The sequence below is a fragment of the Molothrus ater genome, chromosome 1 (assembly GCF_012460135.2).
Source record: "Molothrus ater isolate BHLD 08-10-18 breed brown headed cowbird chromosome 1, BPBGC_Mater_1.1, whole genome shotgun sequence".
In the NCBI taxonomy this organism is placed as follows: Eukaryota; Metazoa; Chordata; class Aves; order Passeriformes; family Icteridae; genus Molothrus; species Molothrus ater.
In genome coordinates, this window is record NC_050478.2 from 6,506,724 (window position 1) to 6,523,153 (window position 16,430).

A 16,430-nucleotide genomic window follows, 5' to 3' on the forward strand; every position below is an offset into this window, starting at 1 on the left:
TTCAAGGCACCAACATCATTTGTGAGTGATGGATTTATGTAAGAAACTATAAATTACACAATATTCACACACACAAGGTTTTATGGACAAAGCCTGCACTCATAAAATGTGGCACCTTCTACCCACCTGCCCCTGCTGAGCACAGTTAGGTGGCAGAATCAGATTCCTGAAGGTATAAAGGGGACAGAACAGCACCTTGGGCAATTGGAGTATTATGGAGTCACTGACAGGCACAAAAACAAGCCACAAAGCTCTGTCCAAGTTAACAGCTTCAACACAGACTCCATCCCAGATAATCAGCCTTCCTACATGGCAGGATTTATTAATTGCTGCTGCAGTCCCACAAAAGCTGACTTAACACAACTCTAGCACACACCTGATCCAACATGTGTTGACCCAGAGCTCAGATTGCCATTGTCATGAAGGTTCCTACACTCTAGAGCAAAATATAATTTACATATTTGACTACATGTGTGATCAGCACAGAGCCTTTACCTGTGTGCTGCTTTCCTTCAGCATATGTAACATACATCATGGCATATTTACTTCACCCATCAGTAAGGTGAAGAATGGATTTTGCCCCCTAAATTATTCAGTTTTGCGGGTTTTCCCCAGGACAGCCTCACTAGGTCCAAGCAAGAACCATGGCAACATTCTCCAGCCAGTGTCAGTTTTAGGATGAAGTTTAGGATTGCTTGGTCAGGAACAGAAGCAACTCTGAAGTGATCATCAAGATTATTGACGTATATACTGGCAGATCAGTCTGTACCACTGACAGCTTTATAGCTGCTGTGACCACCAGTGTCACTGAGCTGCAGACACTGTCATTTCTCCACAAAGTTACCATGGTTTTGACTTCAGAGAGTTCCCTAACCATGCAGCAAGAATGGCTCTCTGTAAGTCCAGCCTCTGAACTGCAGTTGAGAGCTTGGCTTTCCAAGGGGGATGGCTGCAAGCAGTAAAAGGAAGTGAAAAAATAGAAGGCATTTATGATACCATCAAAATTCAGGAAAATAAAGGCAGAACAGCAAACCCTCACCTTATCTTCATGAATCTCTGAATGGGAGGATGTAAACAACAGGGACAGACCAAACTTCACTTGTTTGTTTCTAGATTCAACACTCAGTCCACCCCTTAAGCACATAAGCAAAACAGGATACAGGGTGTTACTGAATGATTTCCTCTGAAACCTGATTGAGAAAGATTAGAGCAATTAGAACAGAGTGACACACACTTTGAAAGCCCTTAAATCACAATTAATATAAGGTTTAACCTTTCTCCTAAGGATCATCTGGTGACTGTGTGCCATTTTCAGAACAAGGCTGACACATCCCATCCTCGGAGACAAAATTCATGAGACAGAATCCCCTGCCCTCTACTGGCACCAAAGGCACACTGAAATCTGAGCTCATGTCACAGGCAGCACAAACAGCACATGAGGAGCTGCTTTAAGGGGCATTTTAAATTATTATTTGTCATTGATATCAGATTTATAATGTGCTGGACACATCCAGCTAGAAATAAAAGCTCACATATAAAATGCTCTTTCAGCATCATTGCATTCCTTCCCACAGCACAAGCTAGACTGAGGATTCAAAATACTGCTCCTTGCAAGATAATATATTCATTAACTGGGAGCTAATTCTAAGGGATTATCTAATGTTTGTCATGTTCACAGTGCATAACCAAGAACTCTATATGGCAGTTTTTATTTGTTTGTTTTTACAGAATTCTCTCTCACGTACGCTGTTGCTTTTCTGATTACAACCATCCAAACTGCATTTGGCCCAAGAACAGAGAGGCAGGTTCAGAGCTGCCAAAATCATTTTCCAGCACCTCGGTGCCAGAGCTAGGGAAATTCTTAGCCAGGTTTCTGACTCATATGCACCACTGTGACAGCACCACACAAACCTCAGGGCACCCCACCAAGGCATTTCTTGTGACTGACCATGCCACATCCATTTCTCTCATGCATTGATTTAATGGGTGTCATCATAGAACCTTCCAGAGCTTGTGAGCACTTCTTACTGTATTCTCCTATCAGTGCAAACAACAGCAATAACAAAAAAAAAAAGCCAAGATTTACCCTGCTGTGATTATATTTCTGAATGTAAATCAGCTTGATTCCTGGAAATATCAAAGTAAATCCCCCATGTAGGCAAGGCCTAAAAGGAATTGAATAAACACAAGGGTCCTGACTGCATATTTAATCCAAAAAATAAATAAGCTTTTAAATCACATTAAAAGGAAAGAAAAAAAAAAAAGGCAGCCTGAAAACCAGCAGCTATTAAACAAGACAAAGTCTGGCAATGCTGGAGTAATTCCCACAATGCTCATCCTTACCCTGAAACACATTGAGACACACCCTGTTTTCAGAGCTGTCACACAACAAATGCAGATGTGAGCCTGCCATCACTACACAAACAACAAAGTATGACATTTAAATAATACCACTGAGGAGAAGTGGGAGATGCACACAGCCTACACTATGTACAGCAGTTCTTTTTGAAAGCAACTCATCTGTTAAGTTACCAAATAGCTAAAAGGCCCTAGGGATGCAACAAAAAAGTATCTAACATTCCAAAGAATCCATAGGAATATAATCCAATCACACCTGTCTCCTTTTCACTGTAGGCATCTACAGCATTTTAAAAAATACTAATGACTGTATTCTCAAAGCTTATTAAGCCACATCCTAAAACTATTTGGATTTTTGGCTGTCCTACTCAGCCTAAATGTATTTGCAGATAATTTATCCCCATTTATTCCTGTGTCAGGGTTGTCTGATATCCCAAATAGTTCTTCTCACACTCTGGTGTTTGTCTAACCCCTGACATTTACAGACTGCAAAAGTACCCTCAGCCATGAGCTTTCTGGGCTATATAAACCAAGATTTTGGTGAAGCAGAATCTAAGAATGAAGGATAAACAGGCACTTTAAACACAGTCTATTTGAAACTCTGCCTGTCTCCATAAATAATCCCCACAAATAAATACAGTTTCAACTATATAAGAAAATATAGAACACAAAAACCTTTACAACATAAATTTATGAGGTGGTGTTGTCAAGCCTTGTGATTTGTTCCAGGATCTCTGCATTTTTTCAACTTTCAGCTCCTGGAGTTCTCTTTTAAAAATAAACAGTAAAAATATTCTGTCCTTCATGATTATTGATAAAAGCCTGGGGGTAGGAATGACTTGTGAAGAAGGAGATCAGGATGTAAATAAAAATACTATGATTTTTTTGAAATAAAATATTTATTAAAATCCTCTAGATGAGTTAATTCAGCGTGTTAAAGATACCACTGGCTGACACACTGTCAGAAAACATCAATAAAAATCTTACAGGTTTGCCTCTTATTTTTGTATAATTGTACACCTAGTAATGATCTGAACCCACTTTCTAGGTAAAATACTGGCTGACATTGCTGTTCCAATGTGCTAAAAACTATCCTAAATTCTAGGAAGCTGGAGCTCTGGCTTTCTAAATCACAAGACAGGGAAAGGGCTTCTGCCTTATTAAGAGAAAACTGAGGTAAAAAGGTGTGTGACCAGCTAATGGCAGATCCAAGAACTGAACATAGATTTCAGATTTTCTGAGTTACAGTCTTGTGCTTCAGGCAGAAGGCTGGTGGTCTTTTCACTTAACAATCTATCAAAGGCCAAACTCTTAATTAAAAATAGACAATGCAGCTCAGAAACAACGAAACAGCAAGAATACTTGAAAAAGAAATCTTTGTAAAGCTAAACCTCCTTGGTCCTTCTAATGTTGCCATCTACAAAAACTTGCACCCAACACACCATCAATATTTTTTCCAAGAGACCAAACTCAGAGTTCATACCAGTTTCTGTATCCATCAGGCAGGACAGGGATGACAGCAGTGACATTACTGCTTTGGCCCCCAGTCCATTAGTTAGTTCTCATCATACTTACAGACTTTATATCCCAGCTTTTCAGCATGAATCCTCTTGGCCATGAACTGCCCTTCAATCAGTGCTCGTATTTCTACTTCCTTTGGAAACCTTGGAACCTGTACCAAAGAGGGAATGAATTAACAACTCCTTACCCAGCACACACTGCCAAGCTGCAGAGTGGTTAAGAACAGGTTTATAGTTGATTCTCTTTGCCTTCACCCTCAAGTCTGCTCTCATCTAGGCCCAGTTCTTCACTCATACACACAAGATGGACCTAAAGCCTCATGACAGAGAACACAACCCATATCCTCAATGCTGTTGGCAAATACATCAAACTTGAAGTTGATGCACAATGGGAAGAAGTTTAGGGCAAGTTGTAAACTCTTCCCCAGGCATTTCCCAGCACCAAGAGCTGCTTAGGAATCAATATCTCAGAAATATAAAGTCAAAGCAATTATAGAAGATAAAATTATATAAAATTCAGATGACTTAAGCAATGTCATAGAAGTCTAAATCTATTTCTGTCTGCACAAAAGTGAAACCACGTAGTCTTTTCATTAATTTATTTTGTTTCTATCCATAACATTTTTGTTCCTTTCATCAAGGAGGCAACAGAAGCAGGAGAACATTGAACTGCAAACAAATAGAGGGAATCCTTCACACGAAGTTGAGTTTCTCCACACACTGCAGTAAGTGCCTACATTTGTGTAACAGCTAGAAGTGATTAAGCATTCATTTAACAGCCAACACTTAAGAGAGTAGAGCTGCACTGCAAACACCAGATAGCATCAATCTCTGTTCGCCTACGTGAGGTCTGATCGACTGGGAGTCATGATTGATCAAAGACAGCTCCTGAGTTTCAGTACCACCCAGAAAGCCAGGCATTTAAACAACAGCCATTCCTCAAAAAAAAAAAAACAACAACAATATACAAAGAACTTCCCATTACTTAATTTCTATTTTATTCCACTTGGACTTGAGCCTGAGCTTACTTAAATACCATTCTGTGACTTGTAGGTTACTCCAAGTCATGCAGGACAGCAAAATGAGGTCTTTAAGTTCACACATATATAGACAAAATATTACAGCCCAAAGTTCCAACACACCCTTATCTATGTGTTTAAAATTTAAAAAACAAGGACTAAGTCATGTACATGTACTAAGTTCTCAGTAAGCTTAAAGTTAATCCTGTCTCAAAGACAGCTGTTGGTTTCAGTAAATCCACATTTTCCAGTAAAGAAAGTTTATCATGAAAAAAATACCATATAAGTTCTAGTTCAGACATTGCTCTGTAGATGCTCTCAAGCTACAGACCAAATACTTCCTTATGAAAATCATTCCAGGGACTTGCATCAATAAATGAAACTGGACAGCAAATATTTCAGACAGAAAGAAAAAATATATAATGGCAAAGAGTTGAAGCCTTGACAGCACTCCTTCAAAGTTTGAGACATTAACCAGATTATTACTACCTTTTGGTTGTCTCTATTGAATCTGTGAACCCCAACTGCTTCAGGAGTAATTTCCATCACATCAAAGTAGAAACCTGCATCAAGAAACATTAAAGATGTCATGTTTGCTTCCAGGCCCAAAGCTGGAATCTTATTTCTGCACACAGCTAAAATGATAATAGATATTTTATCATGTATTTGGACATACGAGCCACCACACAGCCTGTTTCTTTACTAATTTCAGTCCACACATCAGCTTCTTAGTGTTCTGAGCCATGTGGTGGGATTCTTGGGGCTCTCCTGTGCAGAGCCAGGATTTGGACTTTAACAATCCCTGCCAACTCAGGATATTCTACAATTCTATGTTTCTCTCAGTTTCCCAAGTGTGGATATTAAACATGCCAAAAATTTAATAAACACCAAGGCTACAAGAGAGGATACTTGCAAATGTGTGTACTGTGGTGGATGTAACACAGCTAATACATAACTCATAGTAGAAATATTCTGAGTAGGTCATGTGCAAGGGTGAAAAGAGAAAAAAAACCACACACAGAAAAAATGGGAAGTTGGTAAGAAGAGTACAGGAATATTGGAACATTTCATACCCTGGATTAGATTTCATGAGCTTATTAGAGAACATCAGCTATTTTAAGTCACGAAGCAGAGCTGGTCTCTGAATAGTTTTGATGAGATCTGAAGAAATGCTGTAATGCTTTGTAGGCAGCTAGACAAAGATTTCTTTGGGTTGGTCAGAAAAGATATTCAAGAAAGAAGACCAGGAAAAAAACGAGGACAGAAAAACTGAACAAAATAGCTAAGAAACTAAGGAGAGTTTCTGAGGTTCTAACCTTGGAACAAAACTGTGCTGCCCTAGCAGACCTGTGATTAGTGGCAAAATAAAACCCAAAATAATACTGTGCTTTAGCACACATAACCTTTCTGGTTAAACATTCTGCAAAGTTGCCAGTAAGCATCTCTGTGTGCCACAGATCTGCAGGGGAAGCACATCCCAACATTCCAATCCTGACCTCCAAACCTCCCCAGAGGGCCCTCCCCACACCACAGGGAGCACAGGAGCAAGGAATAAAAGGGGGGTATTTAACCAGCTCTGCCTTTGCTTTGCTCCCCCCAGGCACTTAAATTATGGAGATTACTGCATTTGATACAGATACACCCAGAGGTTATTCTAGTACCTAGACTTTCATGAAACACCCATTTTATAGAAGAGTGAGATATTCAAGTGAGTATAATGCAAGCTTTAAAACTTTAAGGCACTGTCCTGGTTCAGTAGCAATATTTTCATCAACTTCCAATTTTTTTAATATTGTCTAAACTGGCTGACTTTGGGGTTTTAGAATAATTTCTTCCCATTTTCTAAAACACTAGAATTGATTTGTCTTCTAGTGAAAAGAGATTCCTGGTCATTTTAATACCCCACAGAGACTGGATTTGACAGACAACATAACAGAGCTTCTAAAAATGAAAAATCTAATCTCAAAGTGTCAAGAGGCTCTACCTTAAACTCACTTTGCTGAGGAGTGAACCCTTCTATAGCTTAAATATCTACATTTAAAAACTTTGCTGCCTATAATTTTTCCATTAATTTTACCTATATCAATTCACACCTGAGATGATGGTGATGATTTCATACCCTGCTCTGCAATGCGTCCATTTTAATCTTGATTAGACACATGCTCACTTTTCAATAGCTTATTTCAGAGCTATATATTAGACTTGTAAAATGTTAAACTCTGGGAGAGAAAATAATGAAAAACTTCAAATCCATGAGATTAACAGTATTTTTAAAATATTTCTATCATCAGAATTTTGTTACATTTCACTTACTAACCATAACATGGGGGAAAAAAACAGGGATTAAATGATTCTGTGACACACACTAGGGAAAATGCAGGAAATTCAGGCATCCCTTGACATCATTGCTTTGTACACATGCATGAACAAGATTCTAGAGTAATGACTAAGAAAGAAATAATATGGAAGTACTTAATTCACTTGATTTCAGTCTTCAGAAAAGGAAATAAACTTTAATGAAAACCTCCTTCAGAAATTACTAGTTTTAAACATTGTACAGCTAAGATGTTACTAACACCCTTCCAACAACCACAGGAGATCCATAAATATAATTTTCTTAGTCAGTGAACATTGAAGGAAAACACTGTGATGACACTTAGGTTGTCAACAGAGCATTTCCAAGTACACATTAGGAATTTCTCCTGCTCTAGTTAACTTGATTCCTGACCTTTATGATGACCCAAGTAAAAAGGAGGTACAACACCTACTGCAGCATGAGTCTAAGCAAACCCTCCAAGTCCCAGCCCTGCTAAGGTTCATACCCAAGTTTCCACTGTTTCCAGCATCAGTTGATGATAAGGCTTTGGAGAATTCATCCCAGGAGCCTGAAGCACACTCGTCTCTGATCCTCTCTCTCATCAGAGAGCCATTCTTAAAACTGAAACACACAAACACACCACATGTATTTTCCAAAACATTTAGCTCTAGATTTTAAAAGCATTTTGTTTACTTGACGTTGTTGTTTAGTTTATCAGCTGAATTAAAGCTGGGCAAGTTAGAATATATAAACACTTCATTATGAAAGGAGATAGAGAAGGAAGAGCAAGATAAGAGAAAGCTTTTCCAGGAGGTTCTGGGGAGCACAGTGCAGAGATGGGGGTATGCATTTCTCCAGTGAGTCAGGTTAGTTCCATGGCAGGCCATGCCAAACCCAGCTCTGCACAGCTGAGACCCCTCCTCAGAGGTGTCCTGCCACCACTCAGAGATGACTCTGCAAGGAGCAGCAGGAGTGTCCCCACGTTGCATTTATGATTTCAGGAACATGGTACCTGTATGGAACCAGCTTGGGTCCAACAAGAATTATGATGAGGTCTAGCTCTGTGCCAGGATCTGGCAAAGGAAAGCACCACAGCCAGTTAGCAAAACATGCAGTAAAATGTGCATCTCTTCATTTTTTATGGTCTTTGCACAGTTCATGCTGTCACCTTCTTTGTGAATATCACACTCCTGCAAAATACTGCAGCACTGGACTTGAACCCAGGGGGAAGCAGTTTGAACACTCTCCAGCACAGTTATCAGAGCAGCTCAGCAGAAGAGGCACAGAAATATCAAAAATGAGGGCAAGGAAATCTTTGAACTTGCTCAGTAGCACCAGCTGAAGCTATTTGAGTTTTCTATACAAATATTCTGTCTGGTAGCTCAGGCATTCATTTTCTACTGAGGGTCCCCTATTAACTCTAATATTCTAGAAATAGAGAGGCCTTGGTGCCAAAGGGGCAGGGTCAGCTCAAAAATTACTACACAGAAGGAGCAGGAAGGATTAACTCAGCACTGCCAAGGCCACCAGCACCAAACTGCATGTTAAGCTGCAGTGAAAGAACAGCAGTGTAACATTTATTCAGAAAAATGCCTCAGTATCTGCTTTCCTATTATGAACAGGTTGTTTATATAGCTCTTTTACAAAGCAAAAGTAAAGAAAACACTGGGTGGAAGAAAAACTCAAATGTAAATTAAAAACAAAGCAAACAAACAAAAAAATCCCACACAAAACGAAACATAACAAACAAAACCTGCTGGGAAATCACAAAACAAAACTCAGTAACTCGCAATCGACATCTTGGTTTTGAACTCAACTTCATGAACACTGTTCCCACTGTCATCTACTACTGTGCAGGTGGGATTCAACACTGCAGCTCCAGGGCAGACTTGAGCTTTGCTGAAGTTCTGAGTTTCAAGCATCTATAATCCAGGGCATTTAGACACAAAATTTATCAGTATATTACTTGCAAATACTTGACCTGGATTGGAAATTTTAATCCAGAATACAGTGGTTCAGTGAGGGCAAACATAGCTCCCATCCAACCTCCTTGGCTGACAAAGGGCCAAACAACTCCCAAATCACAGCAGCCAAAAGCTACCATGAGGATGATTTTCTCAGCTGGGTTTCTGAGATCTCAATATTTTCCTGAAGCACAGCCCTAATGCATCCCTGAACAGCACTGATTTTGCTCCTCTCTGGAAAGGGAATCTTCACTTACTCCATTATGACCCCTCTGGACCACTAGAGGAGCACAGAAGTTCCACAGCCTGGTCAGGCTCTACACATTTCACATTCCATCTCAGCAGATTTGTTATTCCTGCACATTAAATGCATTACCTGAGATACACAGAGACCTGGCTCTATCCGTACACCGAAATAATTTCAGCTTTTTATTGCCATGAGGATTCATCCTCCACAACTCTGCACTTTCAATTCCTCAGATTAAACAATAGGAATGCTGTAAGGTTGATGGAAACGTTTCAGCAGTAGATTGCCATATACCGTAGAGAATGCTGAATGTTCTATTCATTATCATCTCACAAAAGAAATAAAAAGCACTAACACAGAGAAAGAAATATATGTTATCGATCCCAGATGTAAAAAAATAAATTATATTACCATAAAAGGGCCATATATGTTTGAGAATCAACAGGATTGCAGAGAATATGACCTTCTAAGGCAGGAGTTGGCTCTTGGATCCACAGGAACAATGTGTCACTTGTGCCAAGGCTAATCTGCAGGGGAAAAAAAATAATTGAAGCCTTATCACAATGTGCATGGAAAGCAATACAGAAATTAAATTAAAACCATTTGTTATTGCCACTAATTGTTTTTAAATTACACATTAAGTCAATTGGATTCGTGCTGAAGCTAGCTCTGACTTAGGCTGTCATGCCAGTGAAATACATACTGGATGGAGACTTAGGTTTTAATGTCTGCAGTGTTAGTTAAAAATAGTCACAAGAGTTTACTTAAAATCTTTCAGGCAGCTTACAGATTGATAGAAATAGAACAAGCATGAATCCAATAAGCAGCAAATCCACACTAGCAGGTATATTTAACTGGCAACCTGCAGCTATTTACATTTCAGGTATTTCAAGCATCCAAGGACAGTTTTCAGGAGAGTGTTTTGACTTACTGCAATGTCTCCTTCTTGAAGTCTCATCCCTGCCAGTGATGCTGAAAGCAAAAAGAATCCCAGGTACAAAGGTAGTTCTTTGACTTAATTGCAGCCGGTGACCTGAGACATCATAGCACATTACAAACACCATCTCAAAGTACAATATAAATGGCAAGTATGCTCCCAGTGGCCTTGGGTTATCCACCATAAAATATGGGCAAAACTTTTTGGTGAGGGTGTGATTTTTATTTTAATAAAATCAAAATGCTCAAGACAAGACTACAGAACAGCATGATTTTTCTGATGGTTTATGTATTCAGGTTTTATATGCAGTGGACCCTTGATTAACAACACACTTTAAAGGAGGAACATTCCCACTTTCATCAGATTAATCACATATTTATTGGACAAAGTTGAACTTGGGTGTCTAGAAGAAAAAAAATGGACTTTTGGGAAATGCAGAGTTTACCCAACTCCCAGAATAAGAATGTAAAATCCATCATAATGAACTTCTATCATGATTCAAACCTGCATAAGCTACTGTAATATAGGAAGTACTTTATTTTCACAGTCTGGAGAAACAAACATTTGCTTTACACTGAAACAGTCTCCAGGATTCAAAAAATGGACCCTGAATTAACACCTTCTCTTGTACTGAGATCTATCAGTCTGACAAAAGGGCAGCTCTTAAAGAAAGCCAACAAGGTCCATCTCCACCTTTTCTCTTGGAAAGATACAAGAGCATTTTTAAAATTCCTATTTTCTAAGCTAAAATGTTAGCAGTTCATAGTAGGGATGGTTTCTCATAACAAAAACTGAAGTTATCAAGAGGCAAATGAATTCACTTCTGATTACTTGGCAAAAGAGAATTAATTTAATGTCATACACAGCCTATCCGAGATATCTCTATCTCAAAAGAATCAGTGATGGAAGGGTGTTGGAAAGAGGAATTAATGCTGATAAAAACAATATTCCTTCATTTTATAGGCAGCATCTGAGAACCAGAAAGATAGATTTAGAATTTCAGTACATACATAATCATATCCACTGAATCTTGCACAGTTAATCATCTCACCTGGATTGTCTCCTGTAAATGCTACTATTTTACAGTCTGGGCTAAACCCATAACGTTGACTATAATATGGAGAAATGGGCCCCTAAGGAAAGAAAGAGAGGAAAAAAAGCTCAAAAAAATGGAATGCAATCTTACAATATATGACAATGGATTGTAACATGGAACTGAAAAACCCTAGAGCAGCTACAGGAACAATTTCTGAACATTTAAGGTATAAATGAATATTTTAAAAATTTTTAATACACTTTTTTCATTGTAGTTGTTCAGAACCTCACAGGAATACCCTCAGATTAGATTTGAAAGTAGGCTAGTAAACAACAGCATTTTAGCTTTGGGTCTTTCTTCAGTTATTCACATCAAGTACCATAAACACATCTATCTGTTTTGCACATATACATGAATATTAATAGCTAGAAATTAGAAATTCAATGCAAACATAAGAGGAAACACAACATTAATATACATCACAGCATCAAATGCTGGAATATGACCCCTATTATTTTAGAGGTCAAGAACTGTATTCTTTTAAGCCACATTTGATAGCCATTGAGAAAAAACAGAAGAAAACTATCCATAAAAAACACAAGGACATCTATAAGGATTTTTTTTAATATGTTCCTCTCCATTACAGACCAGCAGTGAGTTCAGAGGGCTCAGGTGATGGGTATCTCCACCGCCTCACATGTGCACAGCTAAAGAATAGCTGCTTTTGTGCTGGGTAGTAAGACTAACCTCATTGACTCAGGAGATGTGAGGCTTGATTTGATTTCACCATTAAGCTAGATGAACTCAGGAGCTTTAAATATCCCAAATTATTCACAAAGATTACCTCATTAACTCTACAAACAGCTTAAAACAAGATCTCTGTTGAGAAATGCAAATGTTGGGTTCTGTTTCTGCAGCAATAAACTCCCATGCACAGCTCTGCAGTGACCAGGTGCTCTGGGGTGTGGGAGAGGACCCCAAAAATTCTTATAATTGGAGCATCCACCAAAAAGTCTCTCACACAGCCCAGAGCATGCAAGAACCCAAGGAGACCAAAGCTATGATGGGTGCCAGTTCCCAAAGACTTGATTAACACCTTCACAACACAGCTGGAAATATTAAAGCAGCAGCATTGCACACAGAAATAGACTCCAAGCGCCATTAGCAGAACTCCCAGCAAAGCTCCTCTTGCTGCTTACAACTCTTCTGGCCAGGGACATACCAGGACTGAGTGGGATGGGACAGGGCATCCTAGTCTCTCCTCTAATCCAGGGGCACAAGCATCAAGGCAGGGCTTTGACCATGCCTTTTCCCAAATCTGCAGCAAGTTCATACCAGAACCTACAAGAACAGATCAAAAGAGGAAGCACACAGGATTAAGCAAGAGACCAGAAAATTCTGACAACAGAAAACTTACAGGTGTATGTTTCCCATTTAAAGAGAATGGTTTCAGCTCTTCTAAGAATTAAAGGTACTAAGAATTTAACCTCTGGAGAGCTTTCACCTGCAAAAGTAGCAGAAAATGCTTCTCTGATGTACAAGGCACTAGGCAATTCACAGATTATGAGTAAAGACAATCAATGCCTCCCCATCAACTCCCCCCTAAATCTTCCACCTTAGACAAGGACTTCATAGAAGTGATGGAGCAATGTCCCTTGAAGATGCATTGTGCTCAGCAGAGACCTAAAAGTGAAGAAATTCTCCCCTCAGTGGGATGGTTTTACATTACTCCTGCCTTTGAGCAGAGTATCCTATTAGCATCTAAATCCACACTGACTAATCTTCCTCCATATCAACATTTCCCTTTTCAATTTCTCAAATAAAGCCTCTAATTTTGAGGAAAATTTGGTACCCGGTTTTGAATAGCAAAGCCATGATTTTCAAGCATGCTGAGCAGCCCAACTGAAATCTGCAACACCTGCAAGTACCTCTTAAGGTCAGATTCTGTGAAATTATTCACAGGATGCAAAAAAAAAAAACCCTAAATAACTGATTTGGGTCACCTGTTTTCTCTCCAGAACTATCATTAGATCTGGGAAAGGCCTTTACAGTTTTGGTTTGGATTCTCATTGCTCTTTTCTCACTGTTTTATTGCTGGTTTAAAAGCCAATTGAAGTTGGTTAGTGGCCAAACCTATATAACATACTGAGCACTCCAGACCACTGGCTTATGATTCCAAGATGCCTTTAATTGCACATTTGATTAGACTTGAAAATCTGTATTTCTGGTTAGTGCTGCTCAGGGATAGAGTAGTCTTATTCTAGATTAATACCAATTTCATTCCAAGGACTGCTTAGCCCTCAATTTATTTATCTCAGAAACACAGCCACATCCTCAGTTGAGCACAGTGGAAAACCTGATATATCCTTCTGCTCAATACATTTTTAAGCTTTTCAAGTCATAAAGATGGTGAAGTTGATGCCACATGCAGTTCCTGTGGAACAAGACTTGGCTTGCAGTGCTGGGATGCAGAGGAAGAAAAGGATTGAAGCCCCACCTCAGGCAGCACATCACAAAGCTCCAGCAGTGCTTCTGCTCTGAGAAAGAGCCTTCAACACACTCCACACACACTCTGCAAGCACAAGTGAGCCCACCCTATCAACTCCCAGCAGACTTTTTCATACAGGCTTAAAAATTGGTTTAATAGCATTTATAAACAAACTTTATATTTATCAGTACAATCCTAAGCACCCCCAGTGTTGTCTGGACCTAGTGCTCCACACGGTGTTTTAAACAGAAAGTGCTGCACACTTGAGCTGAAACACTGGAATAACCCAAGCCAAACAGCAGGATATTTGGATTACACTTAATAACATAAAAATAGAATTAATTTTATCCAAATCAATCAATTCCATTTCAGGCAAATTAAACAGATTTAAAAGATTTGGTCTACATTGAAGCAGCAGGAATTTGACAGAGCACGAAGTGCAACAACCCTCCCACAGGCAAAGGATCCCTTTTCTACCATCAAAATCACTACTACACACCCAGAAAAGGAAAGATGGCAAGATTTAATCCAGCATCTCTCATGTCTCTATAAGAGATCACTCTTAATTCCAGCCATTCCCTCCTTCCCAGGGTAAACTCTGTCCTGACAAGGTAAACTCAGCCCAGAGTCACCACCTGCGCTTTTCAGAGGCAGCCACATATTTCATGCTCTCAGGCATAACAGGACTTTTCTACAAGGAAATACACAAATTTATAAATTTTCCTGGAAGAGTCCATGATTTAAAAGGCCAAAAACCTCTTCACTAAACTAAAGTGAGGAACAGCATCATTAAATAAATAGAATTCCTCTACAGAAAGATTAGCTGTTGTTTTCTGCAGGTTTTTGTTTAGTTTTTATCATCCTTCTTAGTCCACACTCCACAAGCCTAGAGAAAATTTCACCAGAGTCCTCCAATACAATTTTACAAGACATTAGGGCAGCCTTCAATTTTTCCTACATAAAACAGAAAAGCCTCTAATCTTTATAACTGAATGTTTACATTACAGAAACAAAAATTTAGTTTATTAACTGGTAGATGCAGTGGCACAAAGACTTTCGCATGCCCTGAGAAAAGACAGGTGAGGCAATTTGCCCCAGCCTCAAACTAATTTAAAAAATGTGAAAAAAACTGTTTTAGAAGAAGTGTTAGTGAAAAAAATGTTTTAGAAGAACTATTAATCTGTTGGGCTGGATTCATCCTGTCCAGCTGTGGGCATTGGAGTCTCAGCAGAAAATAAAAAGCAGAACTGAATTCTCCTCTGATTATACAAGGAGTTATTCACTCTGAGTTCCTAACTCTAGCACCTCTGCTCATGATCTACATCACAAAGTTCAACATACAAAAATCAGTAATAATCTGAGGAGTAAAGGGAGAAAACAAGCAAAAATCAAAGGCAGCCCTTTGACTCATCACCCCATCAGCAGTGAAGGTCAACAGCCAAGGCCATGGCACAGTAAGAAATGAGGAAAGGGTCAAAACATGGAATAATAAATTTCCATATTTCACTGACTTTTAGCACAGAATGACCAGGAGCACAAGCAGGACTTGCTAATATTTACTACAAATACAGAAGTGCTTGAACACTTGGGGGGAAAGGGGAGAACACAAACCCTTCCTTTACAATGAGCCAGCCATGCAGACTAACTGGTTTTATTAATCCACAAAGCAAAGATCAATATTTGCATACATTTATAAGCAGTTAAGTGCATCTGTTTCTGCAATCCTGGATTGCCTTTTCAGAGAGCTAAAGCCATGAGAACTGTAACCACTAACACCACACAAGCTACAGGAGGAGTAAATTCAGCCCACCACACCCCTTTGGAGAAAGCTTCAGTCCAACACATCCTTTTCTGGTAGAACAGCAAGAAACAAGTATGCCAAGCTACAATTTGCCTAAGGCTCTTAGAAAAGCATTTCAAAAGATAAAGTTTCTCTAGGTCAAGAGCTGAATTGCTGTTCCTTAAGGTGTCTTCTAAAAAGAAACAATGCCCCAAGTGTTCAACTCCTTAGGTCCCAGATGTATCTTACTTTTAACACCTGCAGAATAGAAATAAAAATCATTCATTCCACTAGAAGGTAATTTCATTTTTTTAAATCAATCACTCAGGGTATTCAGCCATTCACAAGTTATTTGAACCTTAAAAGATTGGACCTTTAAGAAGAAAAAGAAAAAATTCTGAAACTGAATAGCACATTTCCCACAATAACCTGCCAATTTGGAGATAAGTTATTGTGTAGAGCTAAACAATTTGACAGGGTCTTTTAAAGATGATATGACCTGAAGTTAAACCTACAGAAATGAAAAATAGGTCTATTATCTGAATATTATTTTGAGAGATGCATTTTAGACTACAATACACAGGTGCTAAGTAAAAGATCAAGTGAATTGCAAGAAATTGTAAGTGACAAGAAAACAACTTTTTCAGCTGCATCCAAATAACTACTGCATCCACTATACTTATATTTTATTACTGGAATTAGAATTCTCTCTCATTATATTAACAGAAGAAAGGAATGAATGAGGCAAAATATAGCTTACAATG

At 38.8% G+C, this 16,430-nt stretch overlaps 1 protein-coding gene across 1 annotated transcript in view; it reads right to left on the reverse strand.

Moving 5' to 3' along the window:
- Positions 1–16,430, reverse strand: part of XYLB (xylulokinase) — an 89,671-nt gene that overhangs the window by 59,569 nt on the left and 13,672 nt on the right. Inside the window, exons 9-15 of the mRNA XM_036379173.2 lie at positions 12,621–12,739; positions 11,414–11,495; positions 10,357–10,397; positions 9,837–9,952; positions 7,720–7,835; positions 5,387–5,460; positions 3,934–4,030 (exon numbers count right to left, since the gene is read on the reverse strand). Of these exons, the coding sequence (XP_036235066.1) occupies positions 3,934–4,030; positions 5,387–5,460; positions 7,720–7,835; positions 9,837–9,952; positions 10,357–10,397; positions 11,414–11,495; positions 12,621–12,739 (645 nt within the window). The remainder of the gene's footprint in view (positions 1–3,933; positions 4,031–5,386; positions 5,461–7,719; positions 7,836–9,836; positions 9,953–10,356; positions 10,398–11,413; positions 11,496–12,620; positions 12,740–16,430) is intronic.